General features: G+C 35.2%; 1 protein-coding gene across 2 annotated transcripts in view; it reads left to right on the forward strand.

Annotated features, from left to right (window-relative positions):
- The window catches only part of HBS1L (HBS1 like translational GTPase), an 89,203-nt gene that overhangs the window by 16,756 nt on the left and 49,104 nt on the right, over positions 1-23,343 (forward strand). The window contains exon 5 of one of the 2 annotated variants that reach the window (XM_056125890.1): positions 1,392-6,658. The exons of the other annotated variant lie outside the window; for it this stretch is intronic. Within the exon in view, the coding sequence (XP_055981865.1) occupies positions 1,392-2,857 (1,466 nt within the window). The 3' untranslated portion in view covers positions 2,858-6,658. Of the gene's footprint in view, positions 1-1,391; positions 6,659-23,343 lie in introns of those variants that run through there. 2 annotated transcript variants of the gene reach the window in all.

Here is a 23,343-nt window from a genome sequence, read left to right on the forward strand (position 1 = left end):
GAGGCTTAGATTTGTTTTCTAACAATAAAAAAAATGGGCAGAACATTTTGCATGTAACAGTAACTGAATAATATTTATTGATGTTCCTAGTTTGAATTAATATTTTGGTGGATGTTGGGGATCAAATTCAGGGACTCAAATATGTGAGGCATGTACTGTACTACTGAGCTCCAATCTTAACCCTCTAGTTTGACAGGTTTTATGTATTCTTTTGTGTGTGTGTGTGTGTGTGTGTGTGTGTGTGTGGTGCCAGATATTAAAGCCAAAGTCTCACACACGTGAGGCAAGTGTTACACTTGCTAAGCTTCTTTTTTCACCCCTTCCAGAAATTTTAAACTGAGTATTGTGTTCCTTCCCCCTTTTTTGTTTGTGTATGTTTTACTTTTTATGGAAATCAAATGTATGAATGGCTTCCCCTTTGTTAAAAGATTTATTTCCCCTCTGCTTACTTCTGTGAATATTTGAATACAGGGGAAATGAAATGAGGTAAAAATAAAATAAGCTTTTGCTTCTTGTTAGTAACTCAGGACTTTGTATTACTATGTATTTTAAAATTTAAATGAAGCTAGAGATGGAAGTTGATTGCCACACAGTTCATGTTAATTTTTTGATGCTTATATATATGGCTTAGTTTTATTTAAACCATAAGAATCATAATTATTGCATAATTATATATATTACACTGTATAATTTAAATTTGTAGAATTTAAAATTCATAGAATTTTAGATTAAGTTTGGAATTTAGCCAATATAAGAAAGAAACTCAGATACTTTTATATTAATTGGTGTGATAACTAGCAATAGGAGCTTGATGATTGATTCTGGGTCAATTATTTTATTATATACTTTAAAATTTAAAAAAATTGGCAGGGTGCACTTTGATCAACATAAGACTGAATATATAATCTGTTATGTGTGTATGAATGTGTATACCTATCTATGTAGTGTATCTCATGTCATAGAAGGACTTTCAGGGATTGATTTGTTTGCTTATTAATACATTTGGAATAGTGAGAAAGATAAACCTAGTTTTTCTATTTTTTCCCCCAAGAAGTTTTGAATTTGAGAGAGAATCCTGGCTATATTTCAAGTATAGTAGAATTGTATTTTATAAAATTTCTGAGATTCGAATTTTGACTAATACTTATATTTGAATATGTTACTTAGCAAAGAATAAAGTCATTTTAGATGAATAAGGGAAGGTAATTGTTCTTGATAGCTTTTGAGAGTATCTGCTTTTATTAATTATGGGATTATCAAGTATTTATATATTATCAAAAGAAACATTTAGTAATTAAATGCCTCGTTTCATGTTTCCTTTTGTTTGCTGGGACTGTTTCCTGCATATGTCAACCCATGCATCTGAAAATCAATGGCTCTTGTAAGGTAAGGAGTCTTATTATCTTCCTCTGAAGTTTCAGCTGATAATGTTCAGAGCTCTTGTCCTGAACCTGTAAACCATTTGGATTGTAGTAGCAAGCCCCTTGAGTTTTCTGGCCCAGTAGCAAAAGTTGGATCGTATCATAATTCCTCTGTTGTACCAAGTCACTATTTACTCCACAAAAAAAAGAAACTTGACAGACCTAAAAGTGAAAAGAAACTAGAATCATGTAAGTTAACAAAAGGGCTGTCACTAGCTGACCTTATAGAGGATATGCCAAGAAATTCTTTTGAACTTCAGCCTTCAGTTAGTATGTCATCTGCAGATAGTCTGGGAGGCCTATCTGTAAAGAATGTAGATGCTGATTTGTTAAGACCTCATGCATCTGAATGTATTCCCAAAGATGATTCTGTGTTCAAAGGAATACCAGATTTGAAATCCTTAATGATAAAGAACACAGCACTTAATAATTCTTTCTTGATTCAAAATAACTCACTACCTGACTTGAAGAACATTCCAGTACAAAATAGCTTAGAAAGTTTAAGCAGTCCATCGCACTTAAGTGCCCCATTGGAAGGTATAGTTCCCGATAATTTAAGTGCTAGCAAGATGCCTGAAGTGGGAAGTGTTTCGTCACTTGAACAGAATGCTGAGAATTACCTTTCAAAAAATGACAATTTACAGTTTTCCCATTGTGAAAGTTCCTCCCTAGCTGAACTATTTCAGGAACACAAAGAAAAAAATCGAAGTCAGTGTTTTATTTTATCTGATACTTGTAACCAGCCATCTACCAGTTTCACAGATCTGAGTTTGGGGTCCTTCCCCTTGTCACAACTCGCAAATCGGTCTCATTCTTCCACTGGAATAGCAGAATTAACAGGATCTCTGTCATCTTTGGCATTTCGTAAACCTTCTCCTACAAGAGACCTTGAGAATTTGTCTCTTTCTGATTTGATTGCAGAAACAATTAATATAGACAATTCCCAGATTGAGAAAGAATCCTCTAAAGTCAGTTTATCTGAAGTGAATTCACCTGGGATTGATGCAAATATTGATCTTAGTGTCCTTATAAAAACCCCAGATTTTATTCCAAAACCTGTATTAGAGCGATCAGTTGCTCCAACACCAACTAAACTTCTAAGTTCAAAGTTAGGGAAAAGTTCCAATACTGTTATGGATAATAGAAGCAATAAAAGTTCTCTGACTAGAAAACCACCATTTCCTCTCTCTTGGACCAAGGCTCTTGCTGCTAGACCTTCAGCTTTTGCTTCAACATTGTGTCTTCGTTACCCATTGAAAAGCTACAAACGACGCACTCTTGACCTTTATAAGACTTTTCTTTATAGCAGACAAGTTCAAGGCATAAAGGACAAAGAATTAAGTCCTGTTATAGCAATAACACCATTTGACTTCAAATCAGCATCTCCTGATGACATTGTAAAAGCTAATCAAAAGAAAGCTTTTACAAGAGAATAGTAACAAGAAAACCATGATAACTGTTGTAGAGCTTTTTATTTTAATTTCAAGTCTTTATATTATGGAATTTAAGTTGTGATTTTTATATTAAATTGTCTTAAGTCAGTTGATAACTGTAGTTGATACGTATTTTTTGCACTGAGATTTTTTACTCTTTTAGGGAAAACTGGCTTTTTTCATGTTCATAGTCTATAATGGGTGTTATGTTTACAAATAATATTGTGAAATCAAACCTCAGATATTTTTGGTTGAAGAGTCAACTTTAAAAGTTTTTACAATGACTTATTTTCTTGTATAAAACTCTTGTGCTTGAAGAAAAAAACCATCACTTCAGAATGTTTAGTGATGAAGATTTTTCTTAGTGTATGTGTAGTAGGTTTTTCTTAGTTTATATGGAGTAGAATAGCTGGAACAATTATATTTTAAACTGTTAGTGGTATTATTCTTAGCTTTATTATATGTGGGTGAATACTAAAATTTTTCTATTGAAAACTTATTAAATTCCTCACATTTAAGAATACTGTTCAGGTTGTTGAAATACATTTTGATGATAATAAATGAAGTATTTTAAGGGATCATATAACTATTTAAGTCAAATTACTACAGAGTATTTTTTTATACATATCAAAATCATTCGTCCTAAAGGAACACTTCAGAAATAAATATGTAGAAAATGTTTTCAAGTATGGTTGTATGTTCTTTGGATATACAATTTTATTCAGATCATTTTTAACTTTTTTTTTTTAAACAATAATGTGGAGTTTTTCTTCTTGCTACTGACAGCTGCTATTACAAAATTTCATTAATCAATTAATCACTGTTTTAGTGAAACAAACTTGTAATTCATCCCTTCTATCAGTGGTCTTCAATTGGCAGTAGAATCTTGGGGAAACAGATACTATCTAGACTTGGTGCTCCAGTTTTTGAGAGATGTCCTTTGGGTATCTGAATTTTAAAATAGTTCACCAATGATTCCTGTTGTATTACTTCTATTCAAGAATCATTCCCTCAGAGCAGTTTTCTCAGCTGTTTTTGGATCCTGCTCCATTAACCTTGTTTTTTTCCTGTGCTTTTCCTTGCCTTCCCTTTCCGTGTCCCTATCCAGTAGGTTGCCCCCTCCCTCCCACCAGCTCCCCCAGTCTCAGACTGTGGCTTCCTTGGAATATTCCATATGGTTCCCTTGCTGAGAAATGCTGCCTTAGAGAAAATTTAAAAATCAATGGAATGAAAGGAATTACTAATACTAAAATTATCATAGGACAGGTTGAAGTTATAATCCATAGTGATTGTTAATAGTAAATAGTAAAAAGTTGCTATTTAGGAATTACAGTTTTTGCATAAGAAGTTGCTATTACTTTGCAGAAAAAATCATGTCTAAGATATTATTACTTAATGCAATAGAAAAGCTGGCCTTTTCCTAGTAAAGAAATATTTTTCTCTGGCAGCTACTTTGCTATGTATTTTTTTTATTCTTGTTTCTGTTTATTTTTAGAGTGACATTCCAGTATTTTTAGTTATGTTTGATGTTTTTATATCCAGCGGTTTGGTGGGAAAACTTAAGATAGTATTATATCTTCATTGTTCTTGTGACCAAACGTTTTCTTGTGATGCCTTTTAGGTTTTGTTTTTAATTGCATATTTCAGTACAGTTAAGTACTGAGCATTCATAGTGAAGCAGAAGAGATCATATAAATCACAAGTGATATTTTATGATCCATTTTCAAGTTTGAATTACCCCAACTGCTGATTTTGTTTTTCCAGTCTTGAACCTTGATCAAACATTTTAGTAATTTTGAGCTATTAGTATGACTCATCAGCTAGATTTATATATAGTCAGTCTCCAGCTTAGAAGTTACCTGTATGCTACCAGTTTGTTTGGAACTGATGATAGTTCCTGGTTACATTAAGAGCTACACTTAATGGACTCTTTGCATATAAATCCAGTTAACAATGTTGAACAGTTCTACTATATTTTGCCTTTTTTGGGTAGCAACTAATTTTCAGGTACAAGTACAATATATCTGCATTATTTTAAGTCTTTCAGTTTGAACTGGATCTTCTTTTGTTGAATGATCAGGATTGTAACTACCATTTTACAGAAGTTCTCTATGAGAGGTTGCTGGTGAAGGCAGCAGTTTTTAAATGTCTTATTTTCCTTTTTGTGGCTGCTGCGTTGTCGTGCTTGTGCATGGCATGCACTGGCCCTGTTGACAAAAAAGTGTCAGTCTTCTCTACTTAAGGTAGAGCTATGAGGACCCACTGCCCCTCCCCTTTCCACTCCTTGCAATTGACTTGTTAAAAGACAAGTGCCTATTTGTTCATGGGTATAGTCTGTGTGACGATTGCTTGTCCTAAGTGCTTTTTCTGTGTTAGCTGCCTTTTATTGATTGACTTGTGTTCTTGGTAGCACAAAGTATTAAGAATTTTTGGTTTATTTTCCAATGTAAATGTCAGTATTGCTATACAGAGCCACTTGTACTTTTTGTTATGATCAAACATATCAGCATAGAAATAGAAAATAGTATTGTAATCATATTCTAAATGATATTATGCAAAAGATATTAAAATTGCCACCTTTTACTCATCTTTTTTTTTGTTTTGTTTTTGTTTTTCAAAAAATGTGACGATCATGCATGTTTTGTCCTTTTGCATTCTAAAGTCTTTGGGTCCCTTCTTGATTTTACTACTAATCACAAGTCACAGGGTTTTATTTCTATTTAAATCAAATATTTTGTTAACTTTACCTTTTTGATCTTTTCTTGGTTTTGGGGCCACATCCAACTTTGTTCAGGGCTTACTCCTGGCTTTGTGCACAGAGATCACTTCAGGCAGGGCTTGGGGGATCATATGCAGTGCCTGGGATCAAACCCAAGTCAGCTGCTACCTAGCAAGTGCTTTACCCTCAGTTCTATCTCCTTGGCCCCTTAATTTGTATAGCAGAACTTTCATTCTCTCCTCTTTCAGTCTCAATAGTTTTGAATGTTTTTTTTCCTTAAACCTCTTCACCCTTTTTCTTTTTACGTAAGTTCTAACTATTCTTACTACGTTTCTTAGTATTTAATGGGAGTTCTTGTGATTAATAGTCACACCAAGGATCAAACTAGAATTATACTCTTTTTTTATATGTGAAAGGAAGAAGCAGTGTTAGATAAACAAAATTAAAAGAAAAATGATGAAATTTTTTATGATTGTTTACCATTTAAATTGACCATGAAATTGATCTCACAGTCTGTTCGTTCCACTGCAAATGAACATGTACAGAGTTGTATATTGTGGAAGACCTAACAGCAGATTTTCTGTTTTGTGTTCACAAAAGTATGTGGTTATAAAATATTTTGTGTCTTGGAAATTGTTTTTTGTTAATCAATGTATATAAAAAATAAGTTTATATAAGTGATAAGTTGACCGGATAGAGGAGGGCTAATGTGAGTTATTATACTGGTTTTATCTCTGTTCATATAATTATATAATGCTCAATATATGCAGTTGTATGTTATACATTTACTTTTTGGGATATGTGACTTGTCACATTTAGAGTATATATATATGTATATACATATATATATACTCACGTATGTATATAAACTGTGTGTGTATGTATGTGTACATACAGTTTTGTAAGAGCTACATTGGGATGAGTTAAAGTTCTGAGATTTTTCTTGAGTGTGAAATGTATCACAATTACCCATTAGGATTTTTTACATAAGGTTAACATTTTGTAATGGTATTTTAATAACTTATGCTGACATTACTGCTTTATGTTTCTATAAACAAATTAAACTACTGATTGTGAAGAATTTCTTCTAAGGTATTTGTCATTTCAATTTCTTGCTTCCTGAAAGATACACACTTGTGTTTAGGCCTCATGGAAATCCTACAGTATAGAACATGGTGAATATTGGTAATGCAGTTGCAAAAATAGCAGTGGAAGATAAAAGAATTGATAAGGCATTTATTTTTGGTGTTGACATACTTGGTTAACTTCACTTAACTTTAAGGACACATCATTGCATGAGATGTACAAAGATGAGCCTTAGTGCAAAGAGGGGGAATTAGGAGCACTTAATTACATAATTACATTTATTATAACCTGGCATATATAACATTACATGACAACTTTGCCTTCTTGATTCAAGCTACTACCATCTTATCTGCAGTTTCTTATCTTGATCACACATCACCATCTTTCAGTTGCATCATCCTCAATTTCTCTCATTTACTTCTTATAACTGTTCAACAGTTATATTTTTTCCTTCCTATAAATAAGTAAAGCTATTTGTGTGTATATAGCCAGTTCCTTGTCATTATTTGTGGTAGTCATGTTTTATAAAATCATAGATTAGCACCACCAGACAAAAACATGAACACTGAAAACAAATACTGAAATATTGCTTCTCTAGGAAATAATGGGTTAGATAAGGCTCTGCTAACATGTTTTTTTTTTTATCAGTCAATACATAGCCTTGTGTGTCTGTTTAAAGGTTATTTACTGTATGTTCTTGACTCATTGAACTCACAAACAACAGCACTAGCTCTAATGCCTGAATGAAGCTTTTCTGACATTAAGCTTTTTATTTGTAAGGCCATGATATCATGGCCGCCTTTGCTTAGGAATGCCAAAGTAGCACTTGATTACTCCCCTTGGGAGCCATTTTATTTTTATTTTATTCTTGTAACTTATTTATCGTAGGGGACTCAAAGGCAGTGCCCGGGAGACACCAGGAACCCCACCAGTGGTTCTTAGCCACTTGAGCCAGTCCTGGATGCCATCTCTCAGGCCCTGTGGTTCTGGGAAATACTTGCCTGTTGCAGCAGTGCATTGGGGTCTCCAAGGCTGCACCCAGTTCCGGATACCATGTATTCCTGGACTCGAACCTATGCTGGATAATGCCAAATTGCTGTATCATCTTGGTCTTTGGCGACCATTTTAAACAGCAAACTGGTCAGCAAAAAAAGTGTTGAGGAAAGACGTGGCAGTAAGTCCGTCTTGGCAGAGGACACTTATTTATAGAAGCAGAAACAAGAGAAGATGGAGTGTCACCTTGTTGGACTTCGGCTGTGGATGTGCATGGGGGCGGGACTGGGGGACTTTGTGTCACAAGTATCAGATGAGTTACGAACAAGTATTTCTGAGCTGAATTTGCAGATCTGGAATCTGCAGTAATGGGGTTGAGCTGTACATTGCTCACCCACTGCTCAGCCCTCCTTGCTTTTTCTCATGAAGACCATTAGGCTGGGTTAGAACTTCTGAAATATTTTACTGGTGTTTTTTTCCCCCACTTTTTGCTTTCATTTTACCTAAGACATTGTATTTTTACAGAAACTTTTCTAAAATATAACTTTGAATTTTCTGCCCCATTGAATATAAACCGCTTAAATTACTTTTTAACTCCTCTCCTTAGTCCTGCCCAAACCTGTTCAGGCACACCTACCCAAGTTTCATCTGCCTCCGTAGTGCTTTTCTCCTCCATGTGGCTGATTGCTCTTCAGGTTATGGCTTACATATCACTTTACCCCCAAGTTTGGTGTTTGGAGATCCTTTGTACCTCAGATCCACCATATTTCTCTTATTTTACCATGTGAAATCATAACCTTCCTATCTTCCCATTACCTGGAGTCCTTCTATGAGGATTTCATCTGTCACTACTGCATCGACAGCTTAGAGCATACCTGACACCAAAATGTAGAAAAGGACTTAAATAAAAATAATTGAATTACCATAGTCTTGGTCCCTGGAGAAAGCTGCGAATAATCTTGTATATTATGTAAATGTGAATGTGTTCAAATACCTTTAGACAAATGGGAGAATGTTAGAAGATTGAACAGTCTCCTTTATCAAGGGATCAGGGATATCTTTTCTTACTAATGCATTGAAATCAGTCTCATTCTTTTCAAAAGCTGTAAAATATTCTCTAATTGTTTGTGTCATTGACAAACATTGTAAATATTTTGTTGCTATTGTTGATGATCCTAAGGGGAACATCCCAAATTTGTAGAAATTTTGTTTGTATGTTTGTTTGTTCAAGTCATACCTGGCATTCCTAGGGGTTACTCCTGGCTCTGCACGCAGGAATTACTCCTGCTGGTGCTTGGGAGTCAATGTGGGGTGCTGGGAATCCAGGTTGGCTGTGTGCAAGGCAAATGCCCTCCCTGCTGTACCATTGCTTTGGCCCAGTAATTGATTTTCTAGCTCTATGATGAACAACGGGAGGACAGTGCTACAATGCTACATGATAAGTATATATTTTAAAAGCTTTCAATCGATGTTGCCTCATTATTCTTATAATAAATATATTAATTTCTTTTCCATAAATTAACGAATATGCCTGATCCAGATTCTCACTGATACAGATAGTATTCTAGAATGTATTATTGACATAGTACTGCTTGTATGTCAGTAAAACCCAATGTTTTTTATAATGTGTAAGTCTTTATGACTGAGAGTAATTTCTTTGTTGTGTTGTCTATTCATTTCTTGAAAATGTCTACTCCTGTGTTTTTGTTTTTTGTTTTTGTTTTGGGGACACTCCTCGCAGTGCTCAGGACTTACTCCTGGTTGTGTGTACAGGGATCACTCCTGGTAGGGCTGGGCATGTTGCTTGGGGTGTCCCCAAAACAAAAACAAATACGCTCTTTCAGTTTATCAAGCTCTTCTCATGCTATTACCACATTTTAATTTACTTCAGCTTGGATATTTGGTAGTTTGGGTTCCTTATTCTTTTTTTTTTTTTAAATTTTTATTAGTGAGACACCATGAGGTACAGTTGTAGACTTACAAATTTTTGTGCTTGGGTTTCAATTATACAACGATCAAATACCCATCCCTCCACCAGTGCCCATTTCTGTGTGTATTTTATACACCATTTCTTTTGAAGTGCAGAAGCCTTTTAGTTTAATGTAATCCCATTTGTTTATATTTGCTTCCACTGGCTTGGTAAGTGATATTTTATCTTTGAAGGTGCCTTTATCTTCAGGGTTGTAGAGGGTTTTGCCTAAATTTTTCTCCATCTGCCTTATGGATTCAGGTCTCATGTTGAGGTTTTTAATTCATTTTGATCTGACTTTTGTGCATGGCATTAGATAGAGATCTGAGTTCATGCTTTTACATGTAGCTTCCTAGTTTTCCCACTACTAATTAAAGAGCCTTTCCTTACTTCACTTCATATTTCTTGCTTCTTTATCAAATACTAAGTGATTGTGTATTTAAGGTGTGTCAGGATATCCAACTCTTTTCCATTGATCTGCGGGTCTGTCTTTACTCTAATACACGCTGTTTTAATTACTACCGCTTAGTAGTACAATCTTGAAGTTGAGGAGGCTGATGCCCTCCATCTTCTGTTTCCCAAAGATTGCTTTAGCTATTTGTGGGGGTTTATTGTTCATATGAATTTCGGGAGTGTTTGATCTATTTCTTTGAAAAATGTCATGGATATCTATAGGGACTGCATTGAATCTGTATAATGCTTTGGGGATTAATGGTCACTGGACAAGAACTGTGTTGAAAATAAGTATAGGGATATATGTGATAACCTTTAAGTATCTGTATTTCTATATTTTGGACTATAATGCCCCAAAGGAGGGGGGGGGGAGAGAGAGAGAGAGAGAGAGAGAGAGAGAGAGAGAGAGAGAGAGAGACAGACAGGGAAAGACAGGGAAGATGGAAGAGAGGGAGGGAGGGAGGAGAGGAGAAGAGAAGAGAGATAGAAAGGAAAAGAAAAGTGCCTGTCATAGAGGTAGTTGGTGGTGAGAAATATACATTGGTGAGGGGATGGGTGTTGGAACAGTATATGACTGAAACCGAATCATGAACAAGTTTATGACTGTGTATCTCACTGTGATTCAATTAAAAAAAAAAAAACACAAGAAAACAAGAACGAAAAACCACCACAGAACTCCACAAACAAGGTATGGGACAGTGAGAAGATCAGGAGACGACAATGACAGTAAAATTCAGATAGTTTGTATGACACATGTAGCAAAAATTTTTTCCCATTTCTTTTAGTATGTTAATAAATTCAGTGCTGTTTTGTTTAGTATTAGAGTTTTAATTACTAAAGCTTTTGTATTAGGTTGTTAGGTTTTAGTATTTCATAGAATATCCGGGCTTTTCTCTCCAGTTTCATAGGTTTTGGGGAGGGGGTGTGAGAGTCCTCCCCAGCGACAGAGCTATACCCGCTGGTGCTCAGGAGACTGCAGTGCTGCAGTAGCGATTTGAGGTCTCTGAATGCCAGTCATGTGCTCCAGCCCTTTGGGCTATCTCTTTGGCTCTACTTTTTCTACAGTTTTCCTGGGTTATGTCCCATGACTTACAGCCGCTCTTGAGTTGCTGAAACATTCAGTTGTAATTTTTATTGGTATATTAAATTCTAATAAAAGCTTTTAGGGTGGGGAATGCACTCTACATAAATGCTGAAAAGCTTTAGATACAATTTTATAACCATTTTTTGTTTGTTTCCAACATAATTCAGTTGGTCTTGTTATTTTAATATTTTATTTGCTGATTTATGTAAGATTATTCCATGTATTCATAAAAGTATATGTGGTGTTATGTTGGACTTAAATTGTTGGACCTTAAATTTTCCTTCTGACGCTTGTAGAGCATTTAGAAAGTACTTTCATTATCCTTAAAATATTCAGATTATATTTGATAGGCGTTATCTTACTCAGTATTCTAGGGTCACATTTGAAATTTCAGTTTTCATAGAAAACTGTTTTATCCAGATTTCTAAATGTATTTAGCATTGTAATTTGCAGTCATATATGTTTAGATATTTCTATACACTGGTTAAATCTCCGTTATCATTTAAATGCTGGGTTTTTTTTTCTCTTTATCAGCTTTGTTTTTCTGGCATCTTGATTTATCACCTTGTAATAATTTCCTGTCTCCCCCAAAGATTAGTACCCAGGTATTAGTTTTATTGGGTGTTATTAGTTAATCTATGACCTAATCTGTTTTTCTTGTTTTATTTACCTTACTGAATGGAACCTGTAATTTACATGGATTTTTAATTCTTTCTCTTGAAAAGTTAATTTTAACATATATTTCAAGCAGTAACATACAGGAAATCATACAACAAACACTCCTGTGCTCATTGTCTAGTTTTACAGAAGGTAACATTTCTCCATGCCCAACCCAGATTTATACTTTATTGTGAAGAATAATAATTGTAGATTGAAGTCCTGCCTCCACATTTTGCTATTAACCGTGAAGCTGATATGTTTTGCTTTATCCTTTTACTTAACTGTGTTTTCACAGTTACTATGTTTTCTCTGAATATGGTATTTGCAGTGACTTATGGATTCTCTTAGCCTTACGTTATTTGGGGGTACTCTGAGAGCATTTTCTCAAAGTGGAAGATAATGTCCCACAACCTGGGGGTGGCTGGAATCATTTACGGGGGTGGTAATTGCCCTAGTTACATTTGTGGCGCACTTTTTTTTGTTTTTACTTAGGGTAGATTTCCAGGTGGGCACAAAGTAATTTTTTTTTTTTTTTTTTTTGCATTTTGGGTCACACCGGCGATGCACAGAAGTCACTCCTGGCTCTGTACTCAGGAATTACTCCTAGCGGTGCTCAGGGGACCATATGGGATGCTGGGAATCGAACCCAGGTCGGCCGCGTGCAAGGCAAATGCCCTACGCGCTGTGCTATCAGTAATTTTTTTTTTAAGTTTTCTAAACTAAGCATTGCTGTTATTTTCTGAGTGATTCGCGGTATTAATTTTTATCTACTTTTAAAAGCAAAGAAAAAATTTAAAGTCCTGGTTTGAGTCTTTTTTTTCTTTTTCATTGTTTTTGTCATGATTACTAGTTTCCTGGTACTGTTATCAGAGACTACATGCTTTGCCTTTATTTCTGAAAAATTACTAGGCTTTTGTTGGTGACCCGGTGGAGTTTCAGAATATTTTTTTGTAGACACTTGTCAAGAAAACTAGTTTTAGATAAAGAATTTATGTCATGTTTGTTTTTAAATTGTTACAGAGTTCAGTAAATTCAAATTCAGTAAATTTGTTTTCGTTCTAGGTTGAAAGAGGTAAATTTAAAGTGTATAATTGAATATTTCATTTCATTCCTTACCGATTTTATCCATCCAAAATTTTGTCCATTCTGATGTTTTAAATGGACATGTTCCTTCTGCATGTTCTTTTTGCATGTTCCTTCTGTGTTACTGAATTATTAGTGTGAAGTTCCTTTTTGCTTTGTCTTACGACTTTTATCTTAAATTGAATTTGTTAATATTAAAACTGTATATGATGCTTTCTCTAAATTCTTTTTGTTTATACCGTCACTTTTACTATGTTGAGTTGCTTTGGCTTAGTTAAGTTCCAGTATTGTGTGTAATTTGGGTTTGTCAGAGACTTTAAAATTTTTTTAAACATTTTTAGAACTTTTTAGGAAAATTACATACTGTTGCTTTTGAACTTAAATGTCAACCCCATCTCTGTATAAGTTAAGACAAAGTGAGTCTTACATCACCAATGGAAAAACTATATGTTCACATGGTTATATTAAAAAAAGGTCCTTCTACAAAATCAGTATCCACTTAGTATACAAACAGCAATTTAGAAAGAACTAATCATTTTTTAAAAAATTTTTAAAGTTTTTTAAAATTAAGAAAAATGTTCTAAAAGTTGAGATTTCTTCCACATATGGGATTGATAGGATCAGATATAATACCTTCCACTACTTAAAAATTATATTGTCATCTTTAATATTTGTGTGTACTGATAAATTGTTTATATTTTAACTTTGCATGTCATTTAACTTTTTTCTCCAGATTAAAAGCTATGTATTGGGACTGGAGAGAGAGCTCAGTGGGCTAAGCACATGCTCTGCTTGTAGGAGGGCTGGGTTTGATCCTTGTAACTGCTAGTGGTCTCTCCTGAGCCTCCTAGGAGTGACCCTGGTTACTAAGTCCAGGAGAGCCGGTGGTCATTTCTGGGTGTCATCCCAAACCAAATAAATACTGAAACAAATGAATAAATATGTTGTTCTCCACTAGAAAACTGAAGATATAATTGTACTTATACTTTACCTCTCCATTTCTCATAATATTGTTAATATTTTTAGTTCTTAAGGAATGTACCATTAAAACATTTATATTCTAAACTAAATTTACATTAACGAAATGATAAACTTTAAACAATTATTTTTATAAGTTCTGGCTTTCAAGGTTCAGTTCATCAGTTTCCTTTATTTGTGTTTGTTTGTTTGTTTGTTTTTGGGCCACATCTGGTGGGTGATTCTCAGAGCTCCTTCCTCTGCTCTCGGGAATTACTCACCATATGGGGTGTCAGGGATTGAAACCGTGTCTGCCATTGCAAGGAAAATGCCCTATACTATTTCTCTAGCCCCGTTTCTGATATTTTTGTTATTTTATTCATTGCCAAGATTTACAGCATCTTTTTTTCATTTCAAATTTCACGCTGTTTCATAAGTTTTTAACTAGCCATAGTTAGAAATTGATTTTTTTTAATGATTGTTTGTTTTCACTTACTTGACTTTACTTCTGATTTGATCACTCCTCTCCCTCTCCCCCCCCAACTCCCGAAATATGCATGTGTGAAATTCTTTCCAAATATGGAATATTTGAAAATGGTTCTGCGACCTTTATTTGCACTGCAAATTGACAAATCCACTGGAGAGCTTTGCAGATAGTGATGCAGTATTTTATATGTTGTCACCTAGCCAGATTCTGCTGTTTTATGTTGTGAGTTTAATTTTTCTTGTAGGTTTTTGTATTTAACCTGGCCTACTTTGTAACATCTCCTATTTTAGAAATTATTTCTTGTGTTCCGATTCTCTTCTTTACACCTTCCACCATCCTCTTTCTTGTTACCCGCTTGCTGGCCTTTTCCTGTCTTTTCTTTCTGTTTAGTTAGAAATGATATTTAAAATTTGTTCATTTTTTTGTCTTTTTAACCAGGTGTTTCTTTGTCTAAGGTCCTTCTTCACTGTGTTATATGTCCCCCTTCCAACTGTAAAACTAGATTGTCTTGAAAGGCTTGTGAGTAATTTCTCCTCGTGACCACAGGACAGACCATTTTGAAACAAAAGTTTAAGTTACTTACGTGTGATTTCACTGCTCTTATTCCTAACGATTTTATCATGACATATGACAAAATAATCTAGAAGAAAATCTATTTCTTTTTTAGAAAAACTTTCAGTAATTTTGTACATTTAGAATTTTGGAATGAAAATTAGCTGCTTGTCATAACAATAAATTGGACCTTTATTTCTAAAATAAAATAAATATTGGTTTCCTCATTAATTTGAACGTGTATAATAATAAATGCCACCAATGGCAAATGAAAAAAGTTAGAATAATTTCCTATTGTACTTGTGTCACACATTCATATGAATGAATTGCTAACAGTATATTCTGAGACTAAAGTCAGGAAATTATCTTTTAGTTTTTTGATGATTGTTTTCTTAATCTGACAGGAGAGTAGCATTCCCTAAACCACAAATTTGAGTAATGCATGTTCTTTATTTTTACCAAAATAATCCAGAGATTAAAATACATAAAATGTTTTTGTGTTAAGGAAAAATTCCTATTTTTGAAAGTAGGAAAGCCCTAGTTTTGATATTCTAACTTATTTGTATCAGATGATATGAACTATTGTAATAAAACATCAACTTGTAATTTACTTAGCTGTGTCACTTTACTTAAATGTAGGGAATTTAAAGTGTTTATTGTTTTGTTGATACACCTTTAAGTGTACTTTTACTTGAAAAATTTCTTTACTAGTTTATCACTGAATTTTACTTCCAGCTTAGAAGAATAATATACTTGCGCAGAAAACTTTAGAATTAATTGTCTTTCTACTTTAAAATTATGTGGGCCTTGAAAGGAAGTGGTTTATTTCAGTAAAAATGTAGTTCAAAATGTTCTCAGATAGGTCTTAAGATTCTCTTTGTATATCCACCTACACTGGAAAAACTGAAGCACTAATTGCTTAATTTAAAAATAATTTGCTTTCTGCTCTCCAGTTTTATCTTCACAAATAGTCAGTGACGGGTTGCGTGAATGTTGAATGCAGTTTTCTTTTCATTCTAAGTACTTTTCTTAAACCATGGAAGTTATAATCATTGTATATTTTTGTAGACATTTTAATGCTTCCAGCTAAGACAGCTATAGATACATTAAAGTTTTGCATATTTGGTATGTACTAAGCAAGTGTTCATATAGACGAAGGTAAATAAAATTCAGTTCAGCCAGCATTTCTTGCAAGGTCACTTTTAATCAGAAATTTGTGATAGTCATTGAAGACAAAGGTTTACATCTCAGAACTTTCTTTAGAATTTTGCAGTGACCCCTTACAGCCTGAGTTTGATATTGATAGACCCCAAAGACAAGCAGATGTTCTTATCCTGAACTCTTTACCTGTTTATTCTCTTAATTATGACTTAGTGCTTCCTTCCAGAACTGCTATCTTCCATTACGTGTATATATATGTGTGTATATATATATGTGCATATATATACATATACATATATATATGATCATTACCAGAATCTGTGAGATAGGTGAGAGTAACTGAGAGTCATAAAACAGTTTGCCTTATTCACAGGAATATTAAAGAGTACACTGTAACGCAATCAGTTTTATTTTTGAATACCAGCAGTTGTTTGCAACAGATCAACAGATTTTTTATACTTTATAGTTTAACCTCATTTGTTGTTTTTGACAAGCAACTAGTAAGAATAAAATTAAATCCCTTCTTAGCAAGACTGCTTTATCATTAGTGGAGACACTCAATTAAAAAATATTTTAAAATTAAAAAAAAAATCTAATCACAGTTAAAAACTTACTTTGAATTATTCTTTTCCCTACAAGATTAATTTACCTAAGATACTTGAAATTCATGTATGGAAATTATCATCAGTTTCTAAATCCTTACAAACTAGGAGTCAAGAAATACAAGTTCATTTGTAATTCATTTACTTATTTTGGGGGATGGCCATACCTGGCAGTGCGCAGCACTTATTTCTGGCTCTGCACTCAGGAATCACTTGAGGCCGGTTCATGGGACTGTACGTAATTGAACCCAGGTAGACTGCGTGCAAGGCAAGCACCCCTGTCACTACTTTGATACCACTTTCCCTTTAAAAAGCAGTGAGTTGATAAGACTCGTGCCCTGCATGTTGCTGACCCAAAGCCCAGCATCACAAATGCCCTTGAGCTTTGCCAGGAGCAATCCCCAAGTACTGCCAAGTGTCCACTCCCCCACCTCCAAAGAAGGAAAAAGAAAAGACAACAGTTCTGGCCTGGACTGGAGCTCATGCATGGAGAACCTTGGGTTCCATCCCATCACAACATTCCTCTGTGGGATTCAAAATGCTAAAAAAGAAGCAAGCAACCAAGAGAAAACCCAGCAATTCTATTTGACTTAAAAATCAAGAATTTACTTTTTTTATAGCTGCTGCCTGGTATCGGGGTGTGTGTGTGTGTGTGTGTGTGTGTGTGTGTGTGTGTGATCATCAACGATTTACTTTTGTATAGCTGCTGCCTGGTATTGGGGTGTGTGTGTGTGTGTGTGTGTGTGTGTGTGATCATCAACGATTTACTTTTGTATAGCTGCTGCCTGGTATTGGGGTGTGTGTGTGTGTGTGTGTGTGTGTGTGTGTGTGTGTGTGTGTTTTGGGGGCCATACCTTGTCAGGGTGCTCAGAGATTACTCCTAGTAGGCTCGGGGAACTATTTGCAGTGCTGGGGATCAAACTGGTTTGGCCATGTGCAAGGCAAGCACCATACTCAATGTACTATTACTTCAGCCCATGGTGCTACTTTTAATCACAAGCTTAAATAATCTATTTTCATAAAATTGGAAAATTTAAATGAGCTAATGGGAAGAAAAAAATCATGATTAATCCATAATTCCGAATTTAGAACTATTAGGATGTTGATGCACTTAAACCACAATCAGAGGCAATATTAAACATTTAAATCTAACTTCAAATATTGTACTGAATTCTTTTTATCTGTTACATAATATAGTACTCGTAGACCAGGAATATTCTGGGTTTGCTGTCAGATCATCTGAAACTAAAAAATCACTAAGTGTCTTGTCCTTTCCCATACAATTTGTAAATGGTGGCATTCTGAATAAGAGTTTTTAAAATTTATCTTTTAATCATGGTGAGATGCACAGTTACAAAATTGCTCACAATTGGGTTTCAGTCAAATGTTCCGACATCCATTCCTTCAACCAGTGTACGTGTCCCACCAGCAGTGTCCCTAGTTTCCCTCCTGCCATTTCCCCCCACACAGATACTTTATTCTTCACTCTCTCACTCTTTCTCCCCTTCCACCTCCTCCCCCTCCCCCCTCTTTCAGTAAGATGTTTTTGATAACAAATCCTCCCTTTAACCCTTACATCTGGGATATCAGTCTTTTTTATGAAAAATAGATCCATGCTTTACTGTTCAACTTTATAGACTCAGTTTTTTTACTCTATTCAATTTTACTTTAAATTGTAAATTACATATAATGAAAATGTACCATGATAAATCTATCTATAAACTTGTTCAGTAGTTCAACCAGTCTCTAGAACTTTCTCATCCCACAAAACTGAAACTCTTCCTCCCCTCTCCACTTGGTTTTTGTGGACTCCTCGGTGCTCAGGGTGCTCTAACTGGCTCTGCAGTAAGGGATCACTCCTGGGGAGCTTGGGGGACCATGTGAGATTCCAGGGAGCGAGTCCAGATTGGCCACATGCAAGGCAAGCATCCTGTCCCCTGTACTATCTCTCTACCTCCCCCAAAAAGCTGATGCTCTTCACTCCTTCAACAGCTCTCCATTTTCTCCTTCCCAACCCGAGCAAGCACCTTAGGCCTGTTCTTCTATGCCGGTAAATTTAGGTGTCACAGAATTATGCTATTTAACCAAACAGAGGAATTAAAATATATTGATTTATTACTGCCAAAAAATGCTTCATTAAACATTTTTGTACCTCTCTGCATCACCCTCCACCTTTCCCCACCTCCAGTTTTATAAGAATGTAATTCTAGAGATGTAGTGCTGAATCAATGGTTTGGGAACATTGTTAAAGGCTCTTAGTACATACTGTGGAGTTGTCATTTGGAAAGATGGATGCGCATTTATTTCTTCACTTTTTCATAGTAGCATTCAGGGCTGTTTTGCAAGGGACTAAGTACTTTTGATAGTTTTTGTATTTATATTGGCGTTTCATCTATTAATAGAGCAGGTTTTAGAGTAAAAGGCTTATGCAGCATTGGGGAACCTTATTGTGTTGATTGCCACCTATATGTTGCAATTTTATTAGAAAAATTAGTGTTATAGTCCTTGTGTCGGCTAGTTTGATGGTAAATATAGTAATATACTAATACATTTTTTACATAATGTTTACTAAATTTGGACTGTCTGGATTGTTGACGTTTTTCTTTGATAGCATTTTGAGATTTGCTCAGATTTCTCAGGGAAAGCTTAGACTAAGTAAAATTCCTTGGGGCAGAGTATCCAGAAACACTGATATATGTCGTTGTTTTCTGGAGTTTTGATGTATAAATAATTTCATTCTATGACTAGGGGGATAATACAGTGGGTAGAGTGCTTCTCTTGCTTGCAGCTAACCCATATTCCATCCTTAGCACTCCATATGGCCTCCCGAGACACTCCACAACTGACCCCAAAGTGCAGAAGGAGGAGTAAGCCTTGAGTACAGCCAAGTGTGACCCCAAAACAAAATAAAACAAAATAATAATTTTGTTCATAAAATGTAAAGCCCTATTTGCTCTATTTATGGCTTAATAATATAGTTATCAATAATATTTGTAAATGTAATTAATATGAATAAATATAATTTTTAAAGAATTGTTAGTACCTGTGACTTGTAAAGCCACTTAGAATATCTTCTTTTATTGTTATTATTTAATTAATTTATTTTGCTTTTTGGGTCATGCCCGGCTATGCTCAGGGGTTACTCCTGGCTCTGCACTCAGGAATTACCCCTGGAGGTGCTTAGAGGACCATATGAGATGCTGGGAATCGAACCTGGGTTAGACGCGTGCAAGGCAAACTCCCTACCTGCCATGCTATTACTTAGAATATCTTGCTAGTTTTTCTTTGGTGGTGCGGGCATGTCTTGGGCCATATCTGGCAGTATTCAGAGCTTACTTCTGGTTCTGCACTCAGGACTCACTCGTGGTGATGCTCAGGGAATCTTAAGCATATTATCTGTTTGAGCTCACACTGGATAATCAATTTTCTTGACAAATCCAGAGCAATTAAGATCTGAAGTAAACAAGGCATAACAAATACTGATCTGCCTGTATTATAAATTATCTTTATAATGCATGTTCCTTCTCATTTGTGGGATATAAAAAAATGTAGTTTGAGACTAACACCTGAAGACAGTAGAAACAAGGGTCAGGAGGATTGGTCCACACTTGGAAGCCTGCCCCAAGGGCTGGGGAGAAGGCAGTTGGGATAGTGAAGGGACCATTTGGACAATGATGGTTGGAAAGGATAGCTGTGGATTTGAGAGGTGCGTGCTGAAAGTGGGTGAAGGACCAAACGTGATGGCCTCTCAGTGTCTATTGCTACAATAATGCCCCAAAGTAGAGAGACAAAGAAGAACAATGCCTGTCATAGAGGTAGGCTGGGGGAGTGGGGGTGTGGTGGGAGGGATACTGTGGACATTGATGGTGGGAAATGTACATTGGTGAAGGGGTGGGTGTTGGAACAATGTATGACTGATACCGGACCATGAAAGCTTTGTAACTGTATCTCACGTTGATTCGATTAAAAAAAAAAAAAGTATGTGCCTTACCTCTACAACTAGCCTATAAATGGGCACTTTTTGATGCTTTTCTACTACTTGTAAAACTTTCCTGTCAGTACCAATAATTTTTTGGCAGTGATTATCAAAGCTTGATGGGCAAGAATTTCCTTTTCTTTTTATTTTTGGTTTTGGGCACACTTGATGATTCTCAGAACTTATTCCTAACTTTGCACTCAGTGATCATTCCTAGCTTTTGGGTGCCAGGAATTGAACCCAGTCAGCTGCATGTAAGGCAAGTACCCTACCCTCTGTACTATTGCTCCGGCCTGGATACCATATTTCTTAAAATGAACCTTTTCCTGAACTGAGAATAACTCACTGGTTTAGGGAATAGATAATTTTTTCCCCAGGTATTATATGATTACATTAAGTATTTGGACAAAATTCAGTATCTTATTGACTTGATATATACCACATATTAGACTTATGTTGTAGGAAAATGTCACAAAGTATCCATGGGTTAGTTAGAGAGGTAAGGCACATACTTTACATGTTCTCCCATTGTTCATCGATTTGCTTGAACGGGCACAGTAACGTCCCCATTTTTTTTGAGACTTGTTGTTACTGTGTTTGGCATATTGAATACGTCACGGGTAGCTTGCCAGGCTTTGCTGTGCGGGTGAGATACTCTTGGTAGATTGCCAGGCTCTCCGAGAGAGACGGAGGAATTGAACTTGGGTGGGCCATGTTGGCTGCATGCAAGGCAAATGCTCTACCTGCTGTGCTATGGCTCCAGCCCACTTTACATGTATATTTTATAATACAGGCAGATCAGTGTTTGCCATGTGTTGTTAATTTCAGATCTTAATTGGTCTGGAATTGTCAAGAATTTGATTATCTAGTGTGATAATAAATTAGTAGCATTTGCAGTAATATATACTTTAAAATCTAAATATCTAATCAGTCCCCAACCATAGAATAAAAAGGATAAGGTGATAGTACCACATATTTTGTTTTTAGAGGAAGAGTAACCTAGCATTCTAGTTTCAATTGGAAACTAAAATTGTATTAGAAACTTCACCTTTGTTAGGCAGGAATTGATTTAAACACTAAGTTCTAAATTATTCATATGTATATATATATATATATATTTTAAAATTTGAACTTTAATTTAGAAAAAAGCCACAACTGTGGATAACATTGTAGAATTTGGTTAGCTAACAAAGCTAACTTCAGTTTTGATATGTGGGATATTTCCTATTTGATGGTATTGTAAGGTCTGTTGTAAAAAAAAACAAAATTAACCTAAACATTCATATTTTAAAAACTTTTAAAAAAGTATATATATATATATATATATATATATATATATATATATATATACCCACTGGCCCTGCTCTACTGATTCCCAACTAAATCTCCTAGGAGATGCACTTCAAGCAGCTGAATCTTATGGAATCAGTAGTCCCTGCAGCTGGAAACTCCACCCTTGGGATTGACTCCAATATTGAAGTCAAATATAAAAAAATCGATTTGTGTGAAAATTGCTATATCTGATCACAGGTTTGTCAAGTCCTTCTTTAAGAATTAATTATGCTGTTTATTGCTCTAGGAGGTGTTGCACTCTAGAGACCTCAGGATCTGTGGTCTGGGCCAATGAGTTGACGTGGCAGTGGCTATGGGAGGCGGGTGTGGCTGCGGGGTTTTCTGGAAGTATGGGAGCTTCCTGGGAGGCTGCCCACTGAACTTCGAAAAACACCAGACTTCTCAGCATGGGCACTGGGGTACCTGAAATTGTTCCCAGATTGGTGTCTGCAGAGAATATTCTTGAGGTGGTGGAGTTGAGCCCTTGCTATGGCTGCCAGAGCTTTGCTGGGATAGGTACTCCGTGTGCCTGCATCCCAAGGGTGCCCTGGAGTTTCCAGCTGCAGGGACTACTGATTCCATAAGATTGGGCTGCTTGAAGTGCATCTCCTAGGAGATTTAGTTGGGAATCAGTAGAGCAGGGCCGGTGGGTCTTTATATATATACTTTTTTAAAAGGAGTTTTTAAAATATGAATGTTTAGGTTAATTTTGTTGTTTTTTTTTTACAACAGACCTTACAATACTATCAAATAGGAAATATCCCACATATCAAAACAATAAATATATTCTTGCAAACTCTTCCAATCAAATATTACAGCTGTGGGAATCAGTATATGTATGGAAATATGTTGAATTTTATGACCTTAAAGTTGGACAAAAGAAAATTGTTGCTACGTGATAATATTTTAACATTATCAGAAATTTGTTTAAAGATGATTAACCACCAAATTCGCAAAATCAATCTGGACAAAAACATAACACTGTATAGAAGAACGTGAACAGTTTATGTCATATTGGATAAATTAATTTCATGAGGTAGGAGATGCAATAAGAAACCAGATTGAAGGAAGATTTTTGTCTTGGAATCAGTCTGAAGTAAACAGGAACAATCAGGCATATGATCTTCAGAAATTTTAATTTTTTTTTTTTTTGTAAAATGATGGCCTTGACCAAGCAGCCTATAAAATTATGTGTAATTGTAAAATTGCATTGTTGTATTGAATTTAATTGCCATGCAAAGGCTCTTAAGTAATCTAAATACTATTTTCTTCCCGCTTCTTAACACTTAAGGCCGTTTCTCATTCTTAGTCTTCTGTGAGCTGTTTTATCCTTTCTGCATACTTGATTTTCCGGGTTTTTATCCATTGTAAATGT

This window comes from Sorex fumeus, unplaced genomic scaffold (assembly GCF_029834395.1).
Source record: "Sorex fumeus unplaced genomic scaffold, SorFum_2.1 ptg000061l, whole genome shotgun sequence".
Classification (NCBI taxonomy): domain Eukaryota; kingdom Metazoa; phylum Chordata; class Mammalia; order Eulipotyphla; family Soricidae; genus Sorex; species Sorex fumeus.